The 27,187-nt window shown below is 34.9% G+C and overlaps 1 protein-coding gene across 3 annotated transcripts in view; it reads right to left on the bottom strand.

Moving 5' to 3' along the window:
• MED26 (mediator complex subunit 26) overlaps positions 1–27,187 on the bottom strand; it is a 105,016-nt gene that overhangs the window by 50,845 nt on the left and 26,984 nt on the right. The window contains exon 1 of one of the 3 annotated variants that reach the window (XM_074306010.1): positions 25,803–25,869. The exons of 1 other annotated variant lie outside the window; for it this stretch is intronic. Coding sequence is in view for 1 of the 2 variants with exons in the window: in XM_074305977.1 (XP_074162078.1) it covers positions 5,172–5,186 (15 nt within the window). In the remaining variant the exon portion in view is untranslated. Of the gene's footprint in view, positions 1–5,171; positions 5,202–25,802; positions 25,870–27,187 lie in introns of those variants that run through there. One more of the 3 variants, XM_074305977.1, reaches the window with a different exon arrangement.

Below are 27,187 nucleotides of genomic sequence, written 5' to 3'. Positions count from 1 at the left end.
AGGAGGATCTTCATAATTGAGAGATGAGCCAAAGGATGACAAACCAACAAAAGAAAGTGAAAAGAAAGAATAAGGCTAATTGTCCATTTCTTTTTTTTTTTCTTACTTCTAAAGAACCTCTTGTATTCTATTTTAATTTAATCTTCAAACTCCACCTTAACCTATTATTTTCATGGTTACCAATGAACTCTTAATTGCTGAATCTGATCATGAAAATGTTCATTTCTTTGTACTGCTTAATTTTTGTAGAATGATTTTTGTAGAAGGTATTTACTAATACCTTCCTCCTAAATAATGTCTTCTCTTCAGAGTATTTTCTCCTGATTCTCTTCCTGCTTTTTTCAGTCTCCTTTGCTACTGCTTCTACAGCCCATCTCCTAAATATTGAATACCTTCAAATGTTGTCTTTTCTTTCTTTTTTTTTAAACTTTAATATTTAATAAATGCCTTTACATTTTTTTATTCTAACTGGATCACTAGCTATCTCTGTTTTTGAAATTTTATTTATTTTATTCTGAACTTCCATTATTTCCATAATGTAGAACAGGCAAAAAAGAAATAGAAGATAAAGTAATTGAAAGACCTACCCAAAGTCCCATTAATGTTAAGGCCAAAAATCCAGAACTACCAAATCAAAGGAAAAAATACTGCAACCATCCAGAAAGAATCAAATACCAAGGAATCATAGTCAGACTCAGTGAGAGACAAATGAGAGTCTCAATAAGACAAATGAGTGAGACAAATGAGAGATTTGAAAAACAATATTCCAAAAGACAAAAGATATGTTTGCAATGCAAGCAATCAACAAGGCAGCAAAATAAGTTTAATAAATGACTTTCAATCATTTATACCAGACCAAAACTCTAAAATACAAACACAAGTATTTAAAGAAAACTAAAAAAGTAAATTTATTTGAACTAGGATGTAGGGCTAAATATTCTAATAAAGATTGAAGAATTAATTAAAGTATTTAAGATGTCCCAAAAAAAGATTTATACATCATTTTTCAAAACAAATAAAGAAAAACGGTTGGAGAGTAAAATAGAAACTGAAAGAATCCACCTATCACCTCCTGAAAGAGATCCCAAAAAAGAAAATTCTCAGGCATATTATAGCCAAAATTTGGAAATATTTCAAGAAAAAATATTGTAAGCATCTAATGTAATTCAAGTATAATGGAGCCACCCAAAAGTCAAGAACACAAGATTTAGCAGTTTCTACAGTAAAGGACAGAAAGGCTTGGAATATGACATTCCAAAGAGAAATATAATAAACAAATGTTGGTTTGAAAAGAAAAAAAAAAAAAAAAAAAAAAAGGAACAAGCATTTATTAAGTACCTACTATGTACTAGGCACAGTGCTAAGCATTTTATCAATGTTAATAAAAGCTGTGATCCTCACAACAACTAAGATGGATACTACCATCATTTCCATTTTACAATCCATAAAACTGAGGCAAAGGGAGGTTAAGTGGCTTATCTATATTCAAAGAGAGTTAGTGAATTTTTATTTTTGAACTTGGGTCTTTCTGACTTCCTAGTTCATCAGCTGAGTCACCTAACAGCCTCTAGCTGAGTTAAGAGGGAGGTTAATAGGAGGTGAAAGTAAAAACATTTCTTAATTATGAAAGGAAGAAAATAAAGACAAGAACTAAAATTTAAAGGGTGCCTCAGACTGCATCTCAAACAACTATAAAATGGCTATTAAAAAAATGGTGAGGAATATAATGGAATAATATTTCACAGTAAGAAAAGAGAATACTGGTGGTAATTTTATTCTATGTAATTAGTAGACTTAAAAGAACAGCTTTTACAAGGATAAAAATGTGTATTTATTAAAAAAAAAAAAAAAAAAAAAAAACAAAACCTGAAATACTTAAACATTGTTTAATGCAATGACCAACCATGTCTCCATGGGACCTATGATGGAGCATGTTAACCACACCTGGCAGAAATGTTATGGACACAAGGTGCAAAAACATAATTGAGGAAAGAAAGAAAGAAGAAAGAAAGAGAGAAAGAGAGAATCGAGAAAGAGAGAGAGAGAGAGAAAGAATCGAGAAAGAGAGAAAGAGAGAAAGAAAGAGAAAGAGAGAAAGAAAGAGAAAGAGAGAAAGAAAGAAAGAAAGAAAGAAAGAAAGAAAGAAAGAAAGAAAGAAAGAAAGAAAGAAAGAAAGAAAGAAAGAAAGAAAGAAAGAAAGAAAAGAAAGAGGTTTTAAATGAATAATCCTGATTTCATATAGTCTTTTACATTAAGCAATGTGTACAGAAGGTCTTTAATACTTTTAAGTCCAGAATTTTTAAAGTTTTTTTTTTTAAAGAAACTATTAAAAAAAAAAAAAAAAAAAAAGGATTCATTTAGAAAGTATTGCAATGCTATTTCCTGTACTAAATCTTTGGCACCCTACATCATTTTTGTTGTACACTAAAAACATATATTTTCCCAACTTCATTGATCTCATGAGAGTTTCTTCACTTACAGTGGGCACAATAGTAGCAAAGTGGGAAAAGGTCTACATTTGGAAATGGGAGGACCTGGTGTTAGAATTCTTACAAGGTGCTAAGTCATTATCTAATTCAGCATGGTACTTAACAGTTCTCTACTTCACTGATGTACTTAGTACTTATTAGAGTTTCTATAAGATTCACACCTTTAAGAGAGCATATATAAAGGTAGGAGCCTCAACCAGGATTCAGTCCTGAGCATTCAGAAGTCAGGAAGAACAAGCCCACTCTTGGAGGTGGAGACAGATTCATTCCATTTTCCACCTTTGTGCTGGCTGGAGGCTGAAGAATAAACCTCTGGATTCCGAGACTTTCAGAGGGAGCTAGAGACAGAAGCTGGCAGAGGCAAAGGACTAGAGACAAGATCCGGAAGGCCTCTAGAAAACTATCCGAACCCCAAGTGAAGGAGGTAAGACTTTGACGGAGACAATAAAGGATTTGGACTTTAATCAGAAAAAAAGGGGGGGGGGGGAGAGAATCTCAAATATTTATCTGACACCAGGGCTTGTGCTCTATCCATCTAGCTGCCACCTATTCCTGATTAGAACTAGAGATTCCCCTCCCCCCTTTTTCTGAGGCTGGGATTAAGTGACTTGCCCAGAGTCACACAGCTAGGAAGTGTTAAGTGTCTGAGACCAAATTTGAACTCGGGTCCTCCTGAATTCAGGGCTGGTACTCTATCCATTGCACCACCTAGCTGCCCTTGTGTCAGATAAATAAATATTCAGACTATTAGTTTGTGGACCTCATCAAAAAAGATGAAGAGAGACAAGCTAAAAGTAGTAGCAATGACAACAACCCCCCTTTTCTAGCTGATAGAGGGAGTTTCCTAACTGGAGAGTTCCCTATACTAAAGAAATCACAGATCAAAAAAACATCCACTCTTCCAAAAAAACTCCAAAACTACACCCTCATATCATAGTAGTATCATAGTTATAGATGGGAAGATTGAATCTTAGAAAGGTTAATAGTATTGCCTAGGGTGATACAGATAATTATTAAAGATAACTCTCCTGACTTTGGTCAAGAACTCTTTTTCTAACAACACTGCCTTCTTGGGATTTGGCATGGAGCTTAATACTTGTTAAAAGAATGAACTGCTTCCCACAAAAATAATACTATTTTAATAAATGCACAACAGAGGATTCAGCTGACAATTCTATTACCTATGGAGGTTGACACTATACCACACATTTATAGACCCTAACCAGAACCACCCCTCACCATCTTTTCTCTCATTACCTGACAAGTTATAATTTACTCAGAGACTAAATATTGACCCCATATGGAATTTTACCTCAAGTATTTAAATACTAAAGAAAAGAGAGGGAAGGGGGTCAGAAGGACAGGAGAGAAACGTGGGAAATGTTTGTTTATTTAACAACTGCAGCTTTTTAGCTATAGCTCAATTTGTTACTTTGTCTCTAAAATTATAGTTAGGGCAAAGTTCAAGGTCACATTCCCATGAAAGGTCTTCACTCAGTTTATCCCATTCATCCCTCTTCTTTATTTATTAACCTTTGAAGAACTCACACAGTATTCTTGATACATTTCCTCAACCATTCTCAACCTCAGTCTCCAATCCCTCTGGACTTGGTTTGTTCTTTTTTCTTTACTTGGGGTCCACCCTTGTCCTTCTAATACTTCAAGTCTAACTGGACCTCCCCCTCCAGAGTGTTCAATCTTTCCTCTGTGGCAATCCCAATTATGTCCCTGAGGTTAAATTTTCCCTATAAAACCTATTTGTGGGTCATCCCATGGCTGCTACCTTCTTTTGGGTCAGCCACCAAAGCGCTCTGCCTGGTGGTGTCTTTCCCCTTTCCATTCCTTCATGTCACATGGTATCTCCCCTAATTCCATCCCACTTCTCTTTATAGCTAACTCACTCTTTTAGGTTGCTAAGTCCCTTTCAGGATTTAGTCTGCCAGCTAAGGGCAGGTCCCAACTTCATGAGGTGCTTCCTTTCTACTGGAAATTGTGAGTTCTACTGAGGAACTTGTCTTTATTACATACTCCCCAAACTATATTTCATATCCCTTCATTTTGTTCGTAACCTATTCCCCCGAAATAAATCTACCTTTTGCCAAAGAGAATGGCCACTGTGAATCATTCACATGATGAACCCCAACTTTTGGTGCCTATCTTCATTTGGTGACAAGCCCCACACCATAGATCACATTAGTGATCTGGGACTAGATCTGGAATAAGACAGGGATCAATTTTCTGATGTCTTTGGCAATTTCTTTCACTACTTGTTCATTATCATCAATTTTCACACAACAAAAATTTAATTTCCCATAAACTCTACCTTTTTCGGCCAACAAATAGTTCAATACCAATTTATGCTTGAGTGATATGGTCTGCTAACAAATCCAGTGCCTTTGTCATCTGTTTAGTAATTATTTTAACCATGGCCTGGAGTCTAATGAGCATATTCAGCACACAAATTCAGGTTCTGTACCCCCAACTCCCACCTGGGAGCATTTATCATCCCAACTATTTGTGTCCCCAGTAATTAGACTGGGTAACTCTTCATAAAGGTGTCTATAAGGAAATTCAGCAGCAACAGAAATGCTATAGATGATTAGGCTAAATACTCACTTACCTACTTATTTAGAATATAATGACCACATATTTTCAGATAATAAACTGCAAAATCTTACATACCTGAATTGTGCTCATGAACACTTGCCCTGATTATAGGAATTTGCTATAAGAGGAAAAAGCAGGGACATGATTATAATCAGAAACTGGTGCTTCAGGCTTAGCCTGAGAGCACATATATGACTGGATAAAGCATCCTTAGCTAATTGTGTGCAGTAACAATTCTATCTTATAGCTAGACTCAGGAATAATCAGTGGGTTCTTATTCAAGGAATAGGAAACTGAATCAGAAAAATCCCACCTTAAAGCCTATCCTCCCAAATCTTGCCCAGATACTAATCTCCACCTGTAACAATTACTCTGAGAAGCTAGTAGTATATTCCTTTCAGATGGTGGATTACTGGCATGATGATCCATCAGACAATCATATCTGAATTCAAAACTCCAAATAATATCAGCTACAGTGCCAAGAGATTTTACCTCAAATAGCAAGTCTCATTAATCAAAGCTTTTAGCTCTCAAGGATCACATATCCTAAAGAAGTTTTGGCTATAATGTTACATCGATAACAATAAAAGATTCATCCTAGAAAGACTTCATATTTTAAGTAGATAGGTTTTAAATTCAACAATACATAAATCATTTTACTCTAAGATGCTCATAACCATTCGATATTGTTGGGGTTTGAGATCCCTTTAAGATTCCTTTCTAATTGCCCAACCCACGGCTGACCTTGATTCACAAATCCTGGTCAAAGGCACCCTTTGGATATTTGGGCCCAGCCCTCACCTGATCTGAGCTAACTGAAAAGCCCGCCAAGAACTTAGGGGTACCGCCCATCATCTTCTAGGTATAAAAGAAACGAGCCGGAACGCTCTCTTTGCAGGAGCCCTCCCAGCCAACACATGGCATCCTTCCAGCCATGTAAGGGTTCCTGCCCGCCCAGCAGCCACCTCTGGCCCTGGCGTCTTTATAACTGAACTTTACTTCCAAATTTCTTCAATAAACCTTTTATTTATCAATCTAGGTTTTCGGGCCTGTAAATTCATTTTACAGGGGACATTGCACCTCATGGGATTATCTATGTACCCAGAAATGGTGTTCCCCCTTTCCTTTCCATCATTAATATCAAAACATGTTCAGGTATTAACCATGTTCAAAGGGACAAAGATATATACACTATTCTCAGAATTTCCCTAAACAATGAGAATAACTTTAAAATGACACAATATAAGCAATTAAAACTCACATAAGATACAGAATATACCGTCCTAATTTCACATGAAAGAACTCTATCAGAATTAACATTAATAATTTCATCTTTTAAAAAAATGTTAACTTCCTCCAATTGAGGAGTCTCCATAAACTTTTCTAGAAATATAAATAACAGGTACAACACCAATATTATTAAAATTCCTCTAAGCACAATTAATCTCCCCTCCCTCTAAAACACACCTAATCGAAAAGTCAATTTTAGAAGTTAAGAACTGTCCTTAACAATCTACTCTTGAGGTTCGTCCACAGGTCCTTTAACTCTTCTGTTTTCAGCCTCCAGGTTGTAGTTTCAGTCATCTGGTAAGGTCCTTCCCATTCTATTTCTTCCAGGATTTAGTAAGCACCCATTTTCTTGGAACTGCAAACTCCAAAGGCGGTATCTGGGCCAGCAATCTTTGCTCCCTTAGGGCTAAAGACACTGCCAGTACATAATTACTTAAAAACTTAAAAGTTTCAAAAGAGGTCTTTCCCTTTCTCCTCCTAAATAAAATAATCTCATATGGGGAAAGTCCCAAATCACTTCTGGGGACATCTTTCATTCTTTAACAAAGCAACAGGCAAACATTTGGTCCAAGTCTAATATCAATTTAAATAAGCTATTTTTTAGTAATCTGGTTTATTCCTTCTACTTTTCCTGATGAGGGCAGATGCCCACATGTATGGAATTGTCACTCAATTTGCAATCCTTCTCTATTATTTCTTATAAAACCTTAAAAGCAAAATACATTCCTTTATGAGAATCAATATTCTCTATCAATCCATACTTAGATATAATTTGTTCCAATGTTATTCCACTAACCCCTCTTAAAGCAGCAGAACCCAGGGGAAAGTTTCCACCCATCCATTACACCTGTTTTCCTCACTAATTTAATTCATTAAAATCTAAACTAATATTTTGGAGCCACACTCCCCCTTCCCCTGGAGGGATACTTCTTCAATACCTTCTTTTTTATCTTTAAACATATTGCACACTTTTCAGATTCAATCTGTTCTACAATTGCACATATACCTCTATGCCAAATTTTCTTGCTTTTATTTCTTTTTTAAAGGGAGAAAGCAAGATAAACTTTAAGATCAAAATATAAATAATATCTAAATAACTTTGGACCAAAATTTATAGCACATATCCAACAAGGCTGACAACATGTTAAAGCAAGTTCATACAATTTTTACAAATTACTCAATATACACTTTAGAAAGTAACATGGTCTAATTACAAGATAAAAATATGTGATCTCTGAAGGTAAATTACCAAAGAACCAAAAATCCTTTAACTTAAAATCAAATTAAATAGATTTAAATTTCTAGTATAAATGCATATATACTTCTAAAATCTTATACCAGAATAAATAAGTTTACAACTTTAATATGCATTTTATTTAACAGTACCCATCTCAACTTCAGAATCAGAATTCTAATTTAAACACACAGCCCCAAAATTTAAGGTGGCAGGAAACTGCCTTTTCAAGTTCATCTACAGGGCTTTAAGAAATTGGTGGACTTAAGGACCCTGGGGAGAGGGTTGGAGAAATTAGGACTCAGGTATCCACCTGCAGATCGGTTGTTCAGTGAGTAGCCCACCTTCCATGCCAGAAAGGCTGGAAGGAGGCTGGGAGGTTAAGGAGGAGAGGATTCCATGTAGATGATGTTGGGGCACTAGCTCAAACCCTAGATAAACACAAAATAGACAAACTCAAATGGACAGAGTGCCAAACAACTCAAAACTTTCTCTCAAAAACCCTAAAATATGCTAAAATGTTTTAGCAATTCTGTTACTTTATTTCTGCAGACCCAAACTGACCAGTTCTAGGTCCACAGAAATGTCAGTTTTTCTTTTTTTGATGTGACAGTTAAAAACATTCCCTAAGAATTAGTCTTTCCTCTCTCAAGCTAAAAGCTATTTGCATAAATCCAATTATGTACAAAACATCATTTTAAAATCCCAAATTGCCAGATCTTTTCTTTTTCAATTCAGCCGATAGAGAAACATTTAAGACAAAACACAGGTGTTCACACACATATACACAAATACAAACTTCTTTTCTAAGTCAATCAAGCTCCCATTATCGGGTCCCTGGGGAGGAAGCAAGGAAGAGAGTCATAGAACAGAAGTCATAGAAGGTTGGCTGGGTATACAAGGCTCCTTTGAATTTACACCTAGTCTTGGGGGTGGGAGGGTTGTGGTTTCAGGAGGAAGAGGGGGAGAGAGAATGAAACGTCCTCCTTTGGGGCTTCCTGCCCAAACATTTAATTCCTAAACATTTTGGTTTTTCATCCCATTCTTCCTAAAGGACTATCTTCCCGGGACACTAGATAAGTTTCTGGAGCCAGCTACCATACATTGTTCCTTTCCCAAGGTTCAGAGTATCTTATCCTCTTTAATGGAGGAGTCACCCCATCTTAATGAATAAAGTAACTGTGATAGCTGTCTCAAAAGATGGAGACAGTGTTCTAAAGAGTGAAGGTTGGCTGTGCCCCAAGGGCAGGTTTCTTTCTTCAAAAATCACGTGGTTTACAAGCAGTGGGATCATTTCTTTGTGAAACTAAGTTGGGGCCACCCTGGCATTGAAAGCCATGTAAGGTAATTTAGTAATCCTAAAGATATAGTTGGATTGAAAGTTTTTCCTCATTTATGATTTAGAATGTGAGGTCATTTGTCCTGGCTAATCAGGACAAACATGCAGCCTATAGGGTTAGGGTTAGCCCACACCCCTATATAAGTCTTGTCTGTTAACTGGGCCTTGCCTAACTACTTGTGGGAAGGGAGCCCTTTCTCGAAAGATTGTAATACAATTCCTTTCTGTTTTTACCTTGAGATATCTCCTTAATTTATTTATTTGAGCAGATGGTCTTGTTCCATACATTACTAAAGGAAAATGGGAGTTTAAATTCTCCTAATCTCAAAATCCCAATCATCTAGGGGGCTCACCAGTTCTTGGCAAAGTCATCTTACAGACTTGAACTAATTAGTGTCCTCTCCCTCCCCTGATTTCTTGCCCTATCTGGGTCAAGAACTTAACTGACTGATTTCAAACTTTTCTTAGAGTTAAATTAATCCTCTATCTTTGTTAGCCCACTTCTTTTTTTGTATTCTTCAAGTGTCTCTTGGGAGCTTATCTGATAGGAGTTCCTGAGCTAAGTCCAAGGGTGTCTGCCCAAGAATTCTATAGAGGAGAGACCCTTCATGAACAGGAAACATCCTAGAATAAGCCCTCACAAATGTGTGGGACAGTGACCCTTACCCAAATTAAAATCAGAGACTCAAGGTAAAAAGAAGAAAAAAAAGAAAAGAAAAAGGATTTTTATAATCTTGATGAAAAAAAGGCAACTCCCAACAGGCAAGGTGTCAGCAAAGGAGTGCAAACTGCAAAACACAAGATTATATAGACCCTAACTAGAAGCCCCCCCCCCACACACACACATACCTTTCCTTTCATTGGCTGGAGAGTTCTAATTTACCCAGGGACTAAATATTGACCCCTGAATACACTTTACCTAACAGGTTTTACTAATTACAAATCCTGACTTCTATCCATACAACACATTACCCTACAACTTTGTTCTCCTCAAGAAATTTGGATTGTACACTTTTCCTACTTATTGTAGTACATTTTTATGGTACAGTTAACTACTCCATTAGTATCTTTTTGAGTAGGGATTGTTCTGTTTTTTTTTTAATCTGTATCCAGTGTGATATAGATACAAAGTAGGTGTTTAATAAATGCTTGATTAACTGATTAATTCATTCTTTTTTTTTTTTAAGTGCTGCTCTAAACCTCTTCTTAACATAATTCTTAGTTATAGAATATAATAAGAATATAAACGTTTTTAGGATAAGGACTACTTGTATACTTCTCTCCATCATTCCATTAACAGGTAAAGCAACAATGTTTAAAAGATATATAGCTGACTGATCCTATAGTGAAATGTGGATCTATTGCATGTTGAACAGGAAATAGTAATCTCTTAATGGAAAAGTAATGGACTTAAAATGCAGATTAAGATGTATTTTCTGAAAAAATGGAAATCTGTTTGACCCCCCCCCCAATTTAGAAGTGAAGAAAAGGAGAAAGAAAGCTAGGAAAAAAGCAGCAGAAAAACAAAAAGGAAAAAAGGGTTGGCAAATCAGTTTTTTCTCTAAATTACAGAAGAGGGCAGCCTGAAGGAAAACAAAACAGGATAGCTTTGAAAGTTATATAAATCAAAATATCATCAAATTAATAACTACATTAATGAATTAATCTATAAACATCCAAGTAATGACATAGGCACTAGGAACAAAACAAAACAAAACAAAACAAAAAAAAAAAAAAAAAAAAAAACAACAAAAAAAAACAACAACAAAACAAAACAAAAAAAAGTGAAATGGTCACTATCCTTAAGTAGTTCACATTCTATCAAGGGAGACTAAATGGACATAACCAAGTAAATATAAAACAATTATAATGGTAGGGAGAGGGCTATCTCACCACTTGGTTGAATAAGGAGATGCAGCACATCCAGTGATGCCTGAACTGAGTTTTGAAGAACAGGAATCTAAGAGATAGGAATAAGCACATTTTGGACTTAAGGGACAGAGGCATTGAGTGCCTCTTCTACTATTACTCTACTGAGTGCAAAGACACTGAGTTATCAAATTATAAATATGAGAATTATAAAGGATTACTAGTAAATATTTCTAAATTTCATGCTATTTTCTTCATGCTTAATTTTTTTTGGGGGGGTGGGGGGGGACGCTGAGGCAATTGGGATTAAGTGACTTGCCCAGGTCACACAGCTAAGTGTTAAGTGTTTGAGGTCAAATTTGAACTCAGGTCCTCCTAATTCAGGACTGGTGCTCTAGCCACTGTATCTAGCTACCCCCTTAAAAAAAAATTTTTTAAATAAAAACTAATGGAATATTTGAATAAAAATGAATGGGCATTTTTTGCAGATCATTTTATGAAAGGAGCAAAAAGAATTTTGTTATAAAGGAGGCTATGGATGATAATGTCAAATAAAGTTTGAAAATCACTACATTGTTACTATTTTGAAATTCTTTAAGACTTTCTTCAAGAAATTACATATGTAACATTAGAGGTTATCCCAGCAAAATTCTTTCATTCTACAGTTGAGATTAAGTGACTTGGCAAATGTTACAAAGTTATAATTAGCCTGGGTGGAATTCAAAGCCAGATCTTTTGATTCCAAATTCAGAGATCCTTCCAAAACACCATAATATCTAATATTTCTTTGATTGAACAATTATTAGTCAATGAAAAATTTAAAATCTATTTTCATGACATCCTCTAAGAGCGGATCTGGACTAGATGAACACACTTAAGATTCAGAGCTACTTGATGGACCAGACCCAAAGATTAGTGATTAGATGAATATACTGAGGTCAACTTAGATGAAGGTTTTTAGTATAAGACATAACTCCATGATTCATCTGTTTAAAAGAAAAACCTTGGATAAAAGGTATAGATAGTGTATGGCTATCAAATTTGAAATCGAAAGGAAAACTAGCACAATAGTATTATAATGGAATTAAGATGCAATGAATCAATAGCATAGAACTGTGGGTAAATAAAAAAAATGTTAATAAAAATGTTTGCCTGGAGGGGAAAAAAACATCTGTCCTCAGACACTTACTAGCAGTTAAGACCTGAAGGGTTTCCCACAGTTTTCTTATCTGTAAAGTGGGGATAATAAGAGCATTTACTCACTAACACTGCTCTAGCCCAGTACCTGGAACACTGAAAGAACTGTCATTGTTGTTATAGCCTTTGAGCAAGGGTTCTTAAACTTTGTCACATGGACCCTTTTGACAATCCATTCTCAAAGTATTTGTAAATGCACAGGAAACCAATTATATTGAAATAGTTATATAATTAAAAAAAAAAAAAAAATCGAGAACCCCAGGTAAAGAACTCCTAGAGGAACTCTAGAGGAATTAGATTTCTAAAGGAATCCAAAGGGTTTTTACCACTTCTCAGGGATCCGGCACTTGTCAAGCATCTCTGACAAATTGTTATCAAGTCTCTGCCATAGTAGTTCCAAAAAAAGACCTCTTACCTCTTACCTTCCAACAAGGCCACTTGCATTACAGATAGAACTCTACAAACTTTTTATCTAGGATTTACAAAAGTGAAGTAAATGAGAGTTAAGATACTTTCCCCATCAAAGTGGAGTAGTAACTATTCAAAGTGCAGTTTACCAAACCACAGATGTGTATGATTCTACAAATTCATCTTAAAATAACTTTCTCCTATTTGCTTAAAATAATGGATATTTGAGAATAGCAAGTATGACCTTATCAACAAAATTGCAGAAATAATAATAATCTCAAATAATATAGCTTCTTCAGAAAGCTGGGAAACAATTTTTACAGTCAGTATTTCTGATAAAGGCCTGGTTTCTAAACTGTATGGAAAACTGAGTCAAATTTATAAGAATACAAGATATTTCTCAATTGATAAACGGTCAAAAGATGTTAACTGTTAGGATTTTTTTACAAGGTGATAAGTCACTGGAATGTATAGAGACAATTGATTTGATCCTACAAGATGTTATGGGCCAGAACTTGAAACAAGGTATTGAGTGGAATTGAGAAGACAATGATTAGGTCTAATTTAGCATTGATTTAATCCTACAACAAATAATGGTTTCCTAGTGATGAAATGATTGATGTATACTCAGTGTGCACCATATAAGCAAGAAACTCTCAGGGCCAAAGACACAGAAGATCACAATCCCACACTTTTGGAGGCAGAGTCTGATTCATTCCCTTGTCTACCTTCATGCTGGTTGGAAGCTTTGGATTCAGAGGGAGCTAGAGATTGAAGCTAGCTGGAAACATTCTGACAAGAAAAGATTCAAGATTTTGAAGGACACAATATAGGATCTGGACTTTAACTCCTAGCTGCATTTTGGGGATTACTGATAGTGGAAGTAAAACTAAGGCTGCCTCCCCAGAAGCTCCCCAAGAGATCTCCTCCCAGAGAACCATTACAATGTAGAGACAACAGATACAATTAATTATTTCCAGATTAAGAAATTGAAGCTACCTACAGTTAGTTGGAAAAATATTGTCTAAACCACTTTTAATTACAGATATGTGAAATAAGACAACTCTGAGGAATCACTTCATACTTCAATTTGGCTAAGATGACAGGAAAAGTTAATGAAAAATGTTAGAAAGAATGTGAGAACTGGAATTCTAACATATTATTAGTGGAGTTGTGAACTAATCCAGCTACCTTAGGGAGAAATTTAAAAATATGTGCAAAGGGCTATAAAACTGTGCACACTCTAATTCAGATTTCACTCTCTGGATGTGAAAGGCACTTGCCATCACAATTCTAATGGAACTCACCACATTATTGAAAAGTAACAAGTTTGATCATCACAATCTTGTTACTACTGTGTTCTTTGTACTTGGTTCTGTTCACTTTACTCAGCATCACTTCATGTAAGTTTTTTCAGGCTTTTCTGAAATCAACTTGCTTTTTCATTTATTGAATCTATTACAGAACAATAATATTCCAACACATTCACATACCACAATTTAGTCAGTCATTCCAATTGATGGGTTTCCATTCAATTTCTAATTTCTTAACACTCCAAAAGAGCTGTTACATTTTTGTACATGTGCATCTTTTCCCCTTTTTTATGATCTCTTTGAGTAACAGACTCAGTGATGACACTTTTGGATCAAAGAGTATGCAATTTTGTAGCCCTTTAAGGCATAGTTCCAAAATGTTCTCCAGAATGATTTCATCATTTCACAACTCCACCAACAATACATTGATGTCCTAGTTTTCTCACATGGCTTCCAACATTTATCCATTCTCCTCCACCTTGTCATTTTAGTCAGTCTCATAAGTGTAAACTTGTACCTCAAGTCCTAATTTGTATTTCTCTAATTAATAGTGATTTAAAACACCTTTAAATATGACTAGAGATGTCTTTATTTTCTTCATTTGAAAATTGTTTATTCATATTCTTTCACCATTTGATTCGGGAATAGCTTGTATTCTTATAAATGAGGCAATTCTTTATATATTTTAGAAATGAGGCCTTTATCAGAAATTCTGGATGTAAAAATTTTCCCAGGTTTCTATTTCCCTTCTTATCTTGGCTGCCTTGATTTTGTTTGTGCAAACCTTTTTAAATTTAATATAATTAAAATTATCCATTTTGTATTTCATAATATTCTCTATTTTTTTCTTAGGTCATAAATTCCTTCCCTCTCCACAGATCTGACAGGTACCTTTGTTTTCCCAATTTGCTTATAGTATCACCCTTTGTCTTTAATATAACTTTAATCTTGGTATAGGGTGTTAGGTATTAGTCAATACTCAACTTCTGTCATGCTACTTTCCCAGCAATTTTTGTCAAATAGTGAGTTCTTATCCTAGAAACTGGAGTCTTTGGGTTTGTCAAACACTAGATTGTTATCGCTACTGATCCACTACTCGTTCTTAGCAAATATGAAATGATTTTGATGACTGCTGCTTTATAATGTAGTTTTAGTTCTGAAATAACTAGTCCACCTTCCTTTGCATTTCCCCCCCATTAATTCCCTTCAAATTCTTGACGTTTTGTTCTTCCAGATGATTTTTTTTTTAGCTCTATATAATAATTTCTTGGCAGTCTGAATAAATAAATTTAGGTACAATTGTCAATTTTATTATATCAGCTCAGCCCACCCACAAACACTTCATATTCTTCCATTTAGCTCTTTTAGAAAGTTAGAGTGAAAAGTATTTTGTAACTGTATTCATATAGTTCTGTCTTAGCAAGTAGACTCTCAAATATTTTAAATTATCTACAGTTATTCGAAATGGGATTTCTCTATCTGTTACTGCTGGGCTTTGTTGGTAACACACAAAAATGTCAAATGATTTATATGGGTTTTTTATATTGTGTTAATTGAGTAATTTTTTAGCTGATTCTCTAAATATACCATCATCTGCAAAGAGTGATAGTTTTGTTTCATTATCTACTCTAACTCCTTCTATTTGGTTGTGTTTTCTTACTGCTAGAACTAACATTTCCAGTACAATATTGAATAATAGTAGTGATAATGGGCAACTTTGTTTTACTCCTGATCTTACTGGGAATCCTTCTAACTTATCCCAATTACATAGAATGGTTTTAGACGATGCAACTTATTCTAAGTTAAACTTCATTCATTCCTGTGCTCTCTAGTGCTGGGTTTTATTTTTTAATTAGAAATGAGCACTTGTCAGTGCTTTTTTTTTTTTTTTTTGGGCAGCTATTGGATAATTATGATTTCTGTTAGTTTGGTTATTGATATGATCCATTATGCTGACAGTTTTCCTGACATTTAATTAGCTTTGCATTCTTAGTATAAAGTTGATTCCCTTTGCTAATATTTTATTCAAGATTTTCCTATCAACATTCATTAGGAAAATTGGTCCACTTTTTTTTTTCTTTGTTTGGGCTCTTCCTGGTTTAGGTAACAGCACCATATCTGTATGATAAAAGGAATGCTAGGGCTTCTCATATTTTTCCAAATAGTTCATATAGTATTGGAATTAATTGTTCTTTAAACGATTTACTTGTTTCTTTTCTTTTCCTTTTTTTTTTTTTTTGGCTGAGGCAATTGGGGTTAAGTGACTAGCCAAGGTCACACAAACAGGAAGTGTTAAGTGTCTGAGGCGCCATATGAACTTAGGTCCTTAAGTTCTTGACTTCAGAGCTGGTGCTCTATCCACTATACCACCTAGCTGCCCCTAGAATTTACTTGTAAATCCACCTTCTCCTTGAGATTTTTTTCTTAGAAAGCTGCTTAATGGCTTGTTCAGTTTCTTTTTATAAAATGGAACTATTTAAATAAATTATTTCCTCATCTGTTGATCTGGGCAACTTACATTTTCTCCAAAGGTCTATCACACCTAACTTTTCTAAAATTCTACTCGCCTCCTTAACGCCTTTTTTCTTTATTTTTTGCTCTCCCTTCTATTATACTTCCTTTTTCCTTTCCCCTTTCCCCTCCCATTTCCCTATAGGGTGAAATAAATTTCTGTATCAAACATCCAATGAGATTTAGGTTCAAACAATGCTCATCCCTCCTCTCTCTTTCTTTCTCTTAACTCTTCATGTGACATAATTTTACCCCATCTTATTTCCCCTTTTCTCTTCTTCTAGTACAATCCCTTTGTTCACCCCTAATTTATTTTTTTATATCATGAAATTAAAATTAACTTACATTCAAACCCTCTAAGTTTCTGCCCTCTTCTAACTGCCCTGACAAAAAAAAAAAAAAAACTAGATTTTTTTCTTTCTTGTTTACCTTTTCAATGTTTCTCTTGAGTCTTGTATTTGAAGATCAAGTTTTCTGTTCAGTTCTTGTCTGTTCATCTGAAATTACTGAAAATCCCCTATTTCATTGAATATTTTTTCCCCTGAAAGATAATGCTTAATTTTGTTAGATAGTTGATTTTTGGTTGTAGTCCAATCTCCTTTGCCTTCTAGAATTTCATATTCCAGGGTCTCCAATTTTTCAATATGGAAGCTGCAAAGATAGTTAATCTATTTGATTTGTTTCTTTCTGGCTGCTTGCAGTATTTTCTATCTTTCACCTGATAATTCTGGAATTTAGCTACAATATTCCTTAGTTTTCATTTGAGTCTTAGGTGGTGATCGCTGTATTCTTTTAAATTACTATTAGCCCTCTGCTTTTTGGCTATCAGAGTTGTTTTCCTTGATGATTTCTTGAAAGATGAATCCATGCTTTTTTTTTTTTTAAATCATAGCTTTCAGATAGTCCAATATTTCCTAAGATTGTTTCTCATGTATCTATTTTATTTTTTTCCCTAATTTTTCAGTTTTGTTTGATTCTTGCTATCACATCAAATCATTCACTTCTATTTATCCAATTCTAATTTTTAGCAAATTATTTCCTTCAGTTACCTTTTGTACCTTTTTTTATAGTCAGCCAATTGTACTTTTAAAGAATTTGTTTTGATCAGTGCATCCCCCCTCCCCCATTTTACTAATTTTACATTTTAAGGAAGTTATTTTCTTTTTCCATTTCAAATTTAATTTTTAAGGAGTTGATTTCTTCAATCAATTCTGTGCTTCCTTTTCCAAACTGTTCCAAACTTCCATAATTCTTCTGCATAGCTCTCATTTCTCCCTCTCCCTTCCCCCCCAATCTCTCTTTTAAGATCTTTTGAAGTCTTTCAAGAGAGGCTTTTGAGTTTGAAATCAGTTTATATGCCCCTGTGAGGCTTCAACTAAGGTTATTTTGCCTTTATGGTCCTTTTCTGGGTTAGTGTTCTGATCTTCCCTGTCTCCATGTAGCTTTCTATGTTCAGAGTTATTTTTGGTTTTTTGTTCATTTGTAAAAATTTGAGCTCTGATCCTAGGGCATAGGGAAGATTGTCTCAAGTACTTTTGCAGGGGTTCAAGGACCTCTCACTGACTACATTGGGGCTGGTGGTCCTGCAAACTTTCTCATTGTACTGGGAGGGCCAGGATAAGTCTAGCCTGTTATGCTGGGTGGGATGGGAGTAGAGAGATTGCAATTTGACTTCTGTGGTTCTATTGGAGGCCTCACAGCTAGTCTGCTGATACAGTGGTCTTCTGAATCAGGACTGAACACAGCTGTACTTTAGCTAAGAACCTCCTGTTAAGATTCCCTGCAAGCCTCATCTCACTGGGTCTCCCGGTGTTGCACTTATTCTGGACCACATTCCTTCCTGCCCAATTGTGATAGACCTTTTCTGAAATCTTTCCAAGACATTTTAGGCTGGAAAATTATTACAATCTGAATGTATGCTCTGTCATTCCAAAATCCATTCAGAGCTTGATCTAACCTTAATTAGGGAAGCTCGGGAAAGCTCAGGGAATATCCTATCTACTCTTTGCCATCTTAATTCTGCATTACCTCCCCCCCATTATCAACATTTTAAAGAGGAAAATGTTAAATCTCACAAAGTAAAGTGATTTTCTGATACTCATAGAATTAATCAGTTTCACAAGCAGGCCTTCTTAAGCACTCAAAGCTCTATCTACCAGGCAATACTACTAATAAAAGGTACAAATAATTATCTAGGTAGGGCAGTGGATAAGAGTGCCCAGCCTGGAGTTAGGAAGACTGAGCTTTATGAGTTCCAATATAGTCTCAGATTTGTAGGAAACCCTGAGCAAGCTATTTAACCTGTTTGCTTCAGTTTCCTTATTTATAAAATAGAGAAGGAAAGAGCAAACCACTTTAGTATTTTTGACACCAAACTGGGTTACAAAGAATCAAACACAACATCAAAATAAATGAACAACCACCACCAAGGAACAAAATTGATATTCTAAAAGTTATTCTTAACCCGGTCTCTAGAAATCTTGATGGGAACTTCAGAAGATGGAAAAGATAACTCAATCATAGATTTTGTGACAGTCAAGAGAAAACAAGAAGGAATATCTCATATGTACCTTATTATCTTCAGAAAAACAGATTCTGAGTACAAAAAATGGTTAATATTTGATAACCTAAAGTTCCACTAGAAAAATCAGTCAATGAGGGAGGAGAATCACAAGAATTCCTGAGACAAAGTAAAACAAGAGGAAAAAAGGAAGTTGTTCGAAAACAACAAGGTCAATAATAGGCTCACTAAATTGCAGAATGAACTAAGGTAGGCAAAAAAAAAAAAAAAAAAAAAAAAAGCTAAGGAAAACAAAAACATTTTGGTCACAGTAAAGATAAATAAGTAAACATTTAGTAAGCACATGTGTCAGATCCTGTTTTAGTTTTACAGGGTACACAAGAAAAAAAAAATTCCTGGTGTCAAGATCCCAAAGAAGCAATAGATACATATATAACTCTGCAAAATGAAGGGTCTTTTTTTTTTTTGGAAAAAGTAGTTGGGAGGAATCAAAAAAGGCTTCAATATAAGATGATGGTAGAAGTCAATCTTGAAAGGAAGTAAAATTCTAGGAGATAGAGATGAAGAGGGAGCAAATACAGTTCCAGGCATGGGTGAAAGCCATTGCAAAGGCAGTTTTGTGAGACTGTGTGTATGTGAAGAATACAGAAAAGGCCACATGGAGTGAGAATGGGAGAAATATGCATAAGGAAGTTGCAAAGTAGATGAGATAAATGCTGCAAAGGGCTTGAAGAGATATGGAGAGAGACTTGAGGCAGAAGTCAATTAGGAGGTTATTATAAGTCTAGGTGAAAGATAATAAGGACCTAAATTATGGTAATTGGCTCTACAAGTAATTTTTAAAAATGGAGACATGTGAGAACATAAGTTCTGTTTTGAATGTGTGGTGTTCAAAAAAACATTCAAGATATTTTGTTCAAAATGGAGATGCAACTACAGCTCAAAAGACTGTTGAAAGAGAAGAGGAGGGGCAGCTAGGTGATGCAGTGGATAGAGCACCAGCCTTGAATTCAGGAGGATCCAAGTTCAAATCTGGTCTCAGACACTTAACACTTCCTAGCTGTGTGACCCTGGGCAAGTCACTTAACCCCAGCCTCGGGGAGGGGGGGGGGGAGAAAGAAAGAGAAGAGAAGAGGAAAAGCTCTAAGAGAAGTTAAAGTTTAATGAACCAGCAAGGAGTCATCAGACAAATAGAAGTAAAAAGTAATATCAAATACTGCAGAAAAGTCAAGAACTATTAAGACAGGTATATTTGATTTGGAAATTAGAAATTCATTGTTAATTTTGGAGCCAATAGTTACAGTCTAGAGATAGGGTCAGAAGCCAAAAGACAAGGAATGCAAACAGCTTTTTCTAGAAGTTTGTCTATGAAATGAAGAAGAAATAAGATGACAGCTTTAGAGGATGGTAAGGTTTTTCTGGACATGGAAAATTTGGAAGAGTTTGTAAACATCAAGAAGGGACAAAGAAACCAAAGATTAGAATTAGAAAGGAGATGGCTAAGAGGATGAAAATCAAAGGTACATATAGAAAGGATTGGTCTTGGTAAAAATAAATGTTACCTCTTCCTCAGACTGAAGGGAGGAAAGATTGGGAGATGATGCCAAAGAGCTCTGAACTAAAAAGAAAGAGAACAGAGGGACCTCATGGCAAATGACATCTATTTCCTCAGTATGAGAGAGCAGAGTCCTGAACTAAGAGGGTAAAAGGAAGAAATAGTACAGAAACTTGAGAAGTGATTTGTCTCATTTTGAAGAAAAATGAAGTCACAGTTTGAAGACTCTCTATGGGATGGGGAATAGAAACTCAATTTAAGAGGGGTAAAAGGACTACCTTGTTGTGGTAAGGGTCCAGTTGTGTTTAAATAATAAATCTGAAGTACACCTAGAAGGCTCAACAGAGTGATTTCATCAAGATCTCTCAATCTCTTCAACAGCATGTGATGTGAGTAGATGTGGAGGGCCAGAAATCTGAAAAGCTGTACTTAAATCTAGGTCAGCAAGGTACTAAATTCACTTAGTACTTAGTATGATGATATAATGGTTGCATGCTCAGTGTGCTGTAGTGATGTAATGGTACTTAAGTATTTAAAGGCTGGGACAACTGGGCACTCTCAGCCACAGACACAAGATGCCATACTCCAGAGGTCATCTCTGACCAGCCAAATGAAAACTCTCCTGCGCCTCCTTTACTCCTCCACGAGGGACTCGGGCTGATCCTGAGGTCCTCCAGAAAGCTAGCCTGGACATTACAAGTAGCAACAAGAGAAGGTGATGGCGAAAGTAACCCAGGTTGGGCAATGGCTAGAGACAATAGGACAAAGGAATAAAGAATTCAAGAATGGAAGGCAATATAAAGTTGTGTTATGGGTGAACTTGAAACAAAGGATTCTTACAAGGTACTAAATCAATAGAACTGTTTGAGCCAGTGGAATTGGAGAAACATGGGAAGACTTGTTTTAACTAACGGAAAGTAAAGAAGAAAGCAGGATAATATATATGATTTCAATAACGCATGACAATTCTGGATGACATAGAATCAGCTATAATAACAAAGATTGGTTGATTATATTAAAAATACACTTCTTTCAGCTCTATCAAGAAATGGCAAATTCTAATGTTATATATTCTGTCAACTAAATGATGTATCAATTGGTTCTGACTTAGAATTTGAATTAATCGTCTCTTACCTGTGTTACAAGAGCTACCTAATTCATCTCCCTTGCCTCAAATTTTCTCCTCCCCAATTCACTTACCTCACAAATATTCTTTCAAGATAAAGAAAAGATTTAATAACTATACCACACTTCAGCTCTATAAGTCCTGTGGCTCCTTATTGCTTCTATGGTAAAATACAAACTCCACTATCATTTAAAATTTTCACAATCTAATTCCAGCCTCCTTTTCTCCTTAATCTACTTACCGTACTACCCCTTCAAATACAGTTATTCTCCAATTAAAGAATATTTTGTTTCTCATACAAGGCACTCCACTGCACATCTCCAAGCCTTTCAGATTGTCCTTCACATTCTTAGGAGTATACTCCCTCTTCCTCCTCCTCCTCCTCTTCCTCAAGATAATCTCCCACACTTGCCAAGCATTTACTTTTTTTTTTTTTTTAAATTTCCTTACATGTCTATGCATATTTGTTTCCCACTTCCTACCCCCAGCCACAACAAAAGGCAAGATCTGGTTTTGCAATGTAGATTTTTAAAAAGATGACTTCCAAGCTTCCTTCCATTTCTTCTATGATATTCTTCTTTACATTTACATCTCTTATGGTTCTCCCTTCTCTCTCCATTGGCACAGACACCACCTAATCATTGTTCATCTGTATTATTGTAAAAGCCTGTTCCTCCTCAAGTCTGTCCACACTCATCCTCCCAGACAGACAGCTGCCAAATTGTTTTTCCAAAACCGAGATCCATCTATATCACTTCCCACTCAATAAATTCAAATGATTTTCCACCTACTTTAGAAAAACTATCAAGTCCTCTGCTTGGTACATTATAATTAGAATTCCTTTTGTGTTGAATTGGACTAAAAAAATGATGATGTAAAAATTTTTGAAATCTGTGATTCTATTTTTTAAAGCCCAACTACTAAGTAACTACCATTCACTACTAACCTATATGCCAACTTTATGAGAATAATCTATTAAAACATCAAGACCATGATGATGAAAAATGGAATGAGTGGGCTTTTCTGAACAATATTGTACAACACTTGATTGACTTTTAAAAAACACAAAACAAGCAGATGATGGGATAAAGGCAGGGACTCAATAGAACTCTCCACAACTCCTCTAAATACTTTTAAACAATGACTCTAAACAAAATTTAGAGCATCAGAAGCCAAAGCTATTGCACCAGGGTCACAAGTGTAGTCCTGGCCCCAGCAAACCAGAAGTGAGTCTTAAGCTGTCTGAATCAGTGGCAGCTTCAGAGGTTCCAGACCTCTCAGCTCCCAATCAACAAGAATAATATGGAAAATTGTCACAGTATTATCTGTGACAATTTCACAACATGGAATTGTCTGTGGGTGGTGAGGGGAGCCCCAGAAAACCAGGATCCGGCCTTGGGAGTCACTGAATCAGCAGTGGTGGCACCAGGAGCATCAGGAGTAGCTTCTAAAGGTTTCAGGTTGAATAGTTGGTCAGAAGATTACTGGAGTCTCTTTGTTATACTGAGGTAGGATTCTATTGCTTTGTCCATACATGGAACAGTCCTGGCTCACAGTCCCAGGGCAAGGAAGAGCACTAGCACACTAGAACTTATAAGGCAGAGTGGATGGGGGAATCCTCCTCACAGTTCCAAGATAAAGGAAAAAAAAAAAATGCTTGTGGTCACTTACAGACCAGAAGAGTAGCAAACAGACTTCTCTTTGGATCACACCACCTTGGAACAATTGAAAACATACAAGTTCCTAGAAGGATCTCCAAAAACAACTGCACAAACCCCCTGAAGATTGGAAGATTTCAAAGAGTTAAAAATCAGGTAACAGGCTGGGGGAAAATGAGCAAACAGAAAAAGATCCTAACCACAGAAAATAATTATGATGACAAGGAAGATCAAAACACAAAAATGGATTTTGTACAGTCAAACAAAACATCATCCTAATATCTCTCTCAGCCCCAACCCTGACAAAAGTGCTTACTATTTATTTATCCTACTTGATTGATGTTCTTTGGGAGAAGCAGTAAAAGATTTAACACTATTCAACACTTCTGATTACTGAGACACAAAAAAGAAAAATGATTCAGAAAGTTGTTTTTCCCACTGTGACAGTATCTAAACAGAAAAGGGATTTCTCAAAGCTTAAGAAGGTCATTTTATGTAGGGTCTTCTTTGCATACATTGTACTGATGGCACCAAGTCCAGAAACATTGCATATAACCTAGATACAATATATGTGTGTAAAACCAATTTTCTTGTTGGACGTTAAGTATTGGATTCCGAAGGGTGGACTCAGACCCGTAATTATTGAAAGTGCCATTCTATTTTACAAAGACAGTTCAGCCAGTATTCCTTCCCTTTTACAATTAGTTTTAAGTCATTTCACTACTATCCCAGATATTTGTACTAATGTAATAGCTCTGAGTTTCTCCATCCAGATTCATATTTTAGTCTGAACAATGGATAAGACCATATTTTAAAGTGGTTATGGATCTTATTCGGGCAACTCTGCAATGTTAATTGTATTTAGGTTATATTGTAACACATGTAAAATGTATGGGATTGCCTGTCATCTAGGGGAGGGGAAAATTTGGAAAAATGAATACAAAGGATAATGTTATAAAAAAAAATTATTCATGCATTTATACTGTCAAAAAAAATTTATAATTATAAAATTAAAAAAAAAAAAATGTCAGAGACTTAGGACATGACAGTGGGAATTAGGGTAGCAGTCAGTAGAGAGACTCAGAATCTGATGAATAAGGTAAATATCAAGACATGAGTAAAGAGACTATAAGATTTCCAAAATATGGGGAGAGAATAAAAGAAGATACTGGATAATATTTTATATATGGGCAATTTATTCATAATTTTCTGAGTGAACAGAAAGGTGGAACAATGATTAGGAACACATTTACAATGCCAGGCAAATGCAAAGAATATAGGCTATTTTCAAATATCTGATAAGATCACAGAGATGGACACAGAGAAAAAATACTATAATTGTAATCTCACTGACAGAAAAACTTCTAGATGGGGTAACTGTCTACTAATATAGGTTAACGCTTTATAATTTTAAAGAGTTTTATAGCTCACATAAAGGTTGAATAATTCAACCAGGTTTCTACAACCAGTATATACACGTGTATATATGTGTATATGTATGTGTATATTTATACGTATATAAATATATGTATGTACGCAGGTATATATGCACACTATATATGTATATGTATGTATGTGGGAATAGGTGTGTATGTATATGCTTGTGTATATCTCAGAGATAAGACCTGAACTTGTCTTTGTGATCCTAAAGTCTGCTTTTTATCCACTATGCCATGCTTGCTCTCAGATAAAAGGCTAAGAAAATACATGGATCCTGATCTCATAAACATTATACACTTCCAGGGAACTTTTACTGCTAGTATAAGCACAATGGTTATTTAGTTATGTTTTTATTTTACTTTATATTTTTTTCTAAGACCAACCATAAAAGATACAGTTTATTAATAATACTTGTTTTCTTGGATGTATTTGTAATTGCTACAATGCTCAAAATATAAAAGAGAAATTTCTTTCCATCTGTTAAAAAAAAAAAAAAAACAGCTTATGGATACATAAAAATCCATTTTAATTTTAAAATTTTTAAAGAAATTGTTTTAAATATAGCTACTACATAAAACTGAATTCCTTTACTGTCAGTAAATGCTAAAATTTAATGTGTGTGGTTTTTTTTTAAATTAAGTCAGCATGGCTTTGCTGAAGGACATCTGGCCAACTGCAAATTCAGATTAGTGCCACAGTCACTAGGCCACTGAAAAATGTCAACTGTAGAAGGACTTTTAATCTTTTGAGGTTAGGGACTCCTAGTAGTACTAATATCTTCCTTAAACCCACCCTCCTCAAAACCCATAAAGTACAATACAGAATAAAAAGTACTGAATTTGGAGTCAGATGATTTACACTTGAATGCTCTATTTTCTATCTCAGTGTTCTTTGGCAAGTCATAACCCTATATGTCCTTTTATCTATAAAATGAGGATGTTGATATATTTTTGCCATATTTAGCATATATTGGATTACTTGCCATCTAGGGGAGGGGAGGAAAAATTGCAACACAAGGTTTTACAAGGTTTAATGTTGAAAAATCATCCATGCATTTGTTTTGAAAATAAAATAAAGTGAACACGTTGAACTAGTTCTCTTAGGTCTCTTTCATCTCTATGAGGAACAAAAACTACATGCAATTTTAACTCAACCACAGTACACTATTGAGTTATTCTATACCAGTTCTTATCCGGTAGCACGGATATGAACAAAGAGTTCTCAAAAGACCAACAAAGTACTCACAAACACATTAGGGAAAATGCTCCAAAAATCGATCCAAGAGAAAGGCAAATCACAATCATCAATGTTGAAAGGACTGTGAAAAGACAGGCACAATAAGACATTGTTGCTGAACCTATGAAATAGTACAATTTTGGAAAGATAAAGTTAATACAACATCCACAGTCATTGAAAGACAAGACTCCATTACTGGGCTTTATACACCAAAGAGGACATTGATTAAAAAAAAAAAAAAAAAGTCCCTATATATTCCAAAATATTTATAGCACTTTTTTGTGATAGCTAAGATTTGGAAACAAAAAAGATGCCCATCAATTGGGTAATATATATGTTGTACATCAATTAAAAATTACTGTGCTGTAATAAATGATGTGTCAATAACAATATTGTACAATGATCAACTATAACTTGCTTAACTCTCCCCAGCAATACAATGATACAAGAATTCCAAAACTCATCATGATGGAAAATGTGGCCCACATTCAGACTGCAACATTGTAAATGGAAAAAACAACTATAAAACAAAAGATTAAAAGTAAATGTAACAAAATTATTAAGATCAAGCATGATCCAGGATGCAGAGATATGAGAAAACACCTTCAACGTATCCTTTTATGGAGGTGGGAGATCCATAATTGTTAAAACATTGTATATAATTTTGGTTTTTCTATATAATTATGAAGCCAGGTTTTTTTTGTCCTCTCCAAAAAATCTGTCATACGGAAAGCTTTTGAAGGGCTTAGAGAGAATATATAAAATAACATGGTAATATAAGAAACAGAAAATATTTGTCTTTTTTAAAAATGGACACACTAGCCCAAGGTTAAAAAAAAAAAAAAAAGTTCAACTGATAAAGTATCAAATGTTTATAGCAGACATATAGCAGGACAACAGCACAGATAAATAAATGATCAACAAGAACTTTAGTCCTGGTTTGATCAACATCTGTACAAAACTGATCAAGGGAAAAAAACTCATCAAAAACAGGTAAAAAAAAGTCCAATCATTCAGTGCTGTACATAGTAATCTCTGCTTTGGAATATTGGACCAGAACCAAGAGCAAAATAATTTATAGATTTCTATATGACAAATTACCTGCTGAAACACAGGGGTGGCAGATTATTTTTAAAGCCATTTCTTTCAAAATGAATTGATAACTGGGTAATACAGCAAGGTTGTGCTGTCTTATTTAATGTTTAATCATGTGAAACAACTAAACAAACGGAAGAAATTTGGTCTAATTTAAAATAAAATTTTTAATAGAACAAATGATTAATTCTAGATGGCAAGTAGTCTAATATATGTTAAATATGTTAAAATATATGTCAAATCCTATATATATATATATATATATATATATATATATATATATATATATATATATATAT

The sequence above is a fragment of the Sminthopsis crassicaudata genome, chromosome 1, assembly GCF_048593235.1.
Source record: "Sminthopsis crassicaudata isolate SCR6 chromosome 1, ASM4859323v1, whole genome shotgun sequence".
NCBI classification, from domain to species: domain Eukaryota; kingdom Metazoa; phylum Chordata; class Mammalia; order Dasyuromorphia; family Dasyuridae; genus Sminthopsis; species Sminthopsis crassicaudata.
This window is presented reverse-complemented; position numbering and strand designations above follow the sequence as displayed.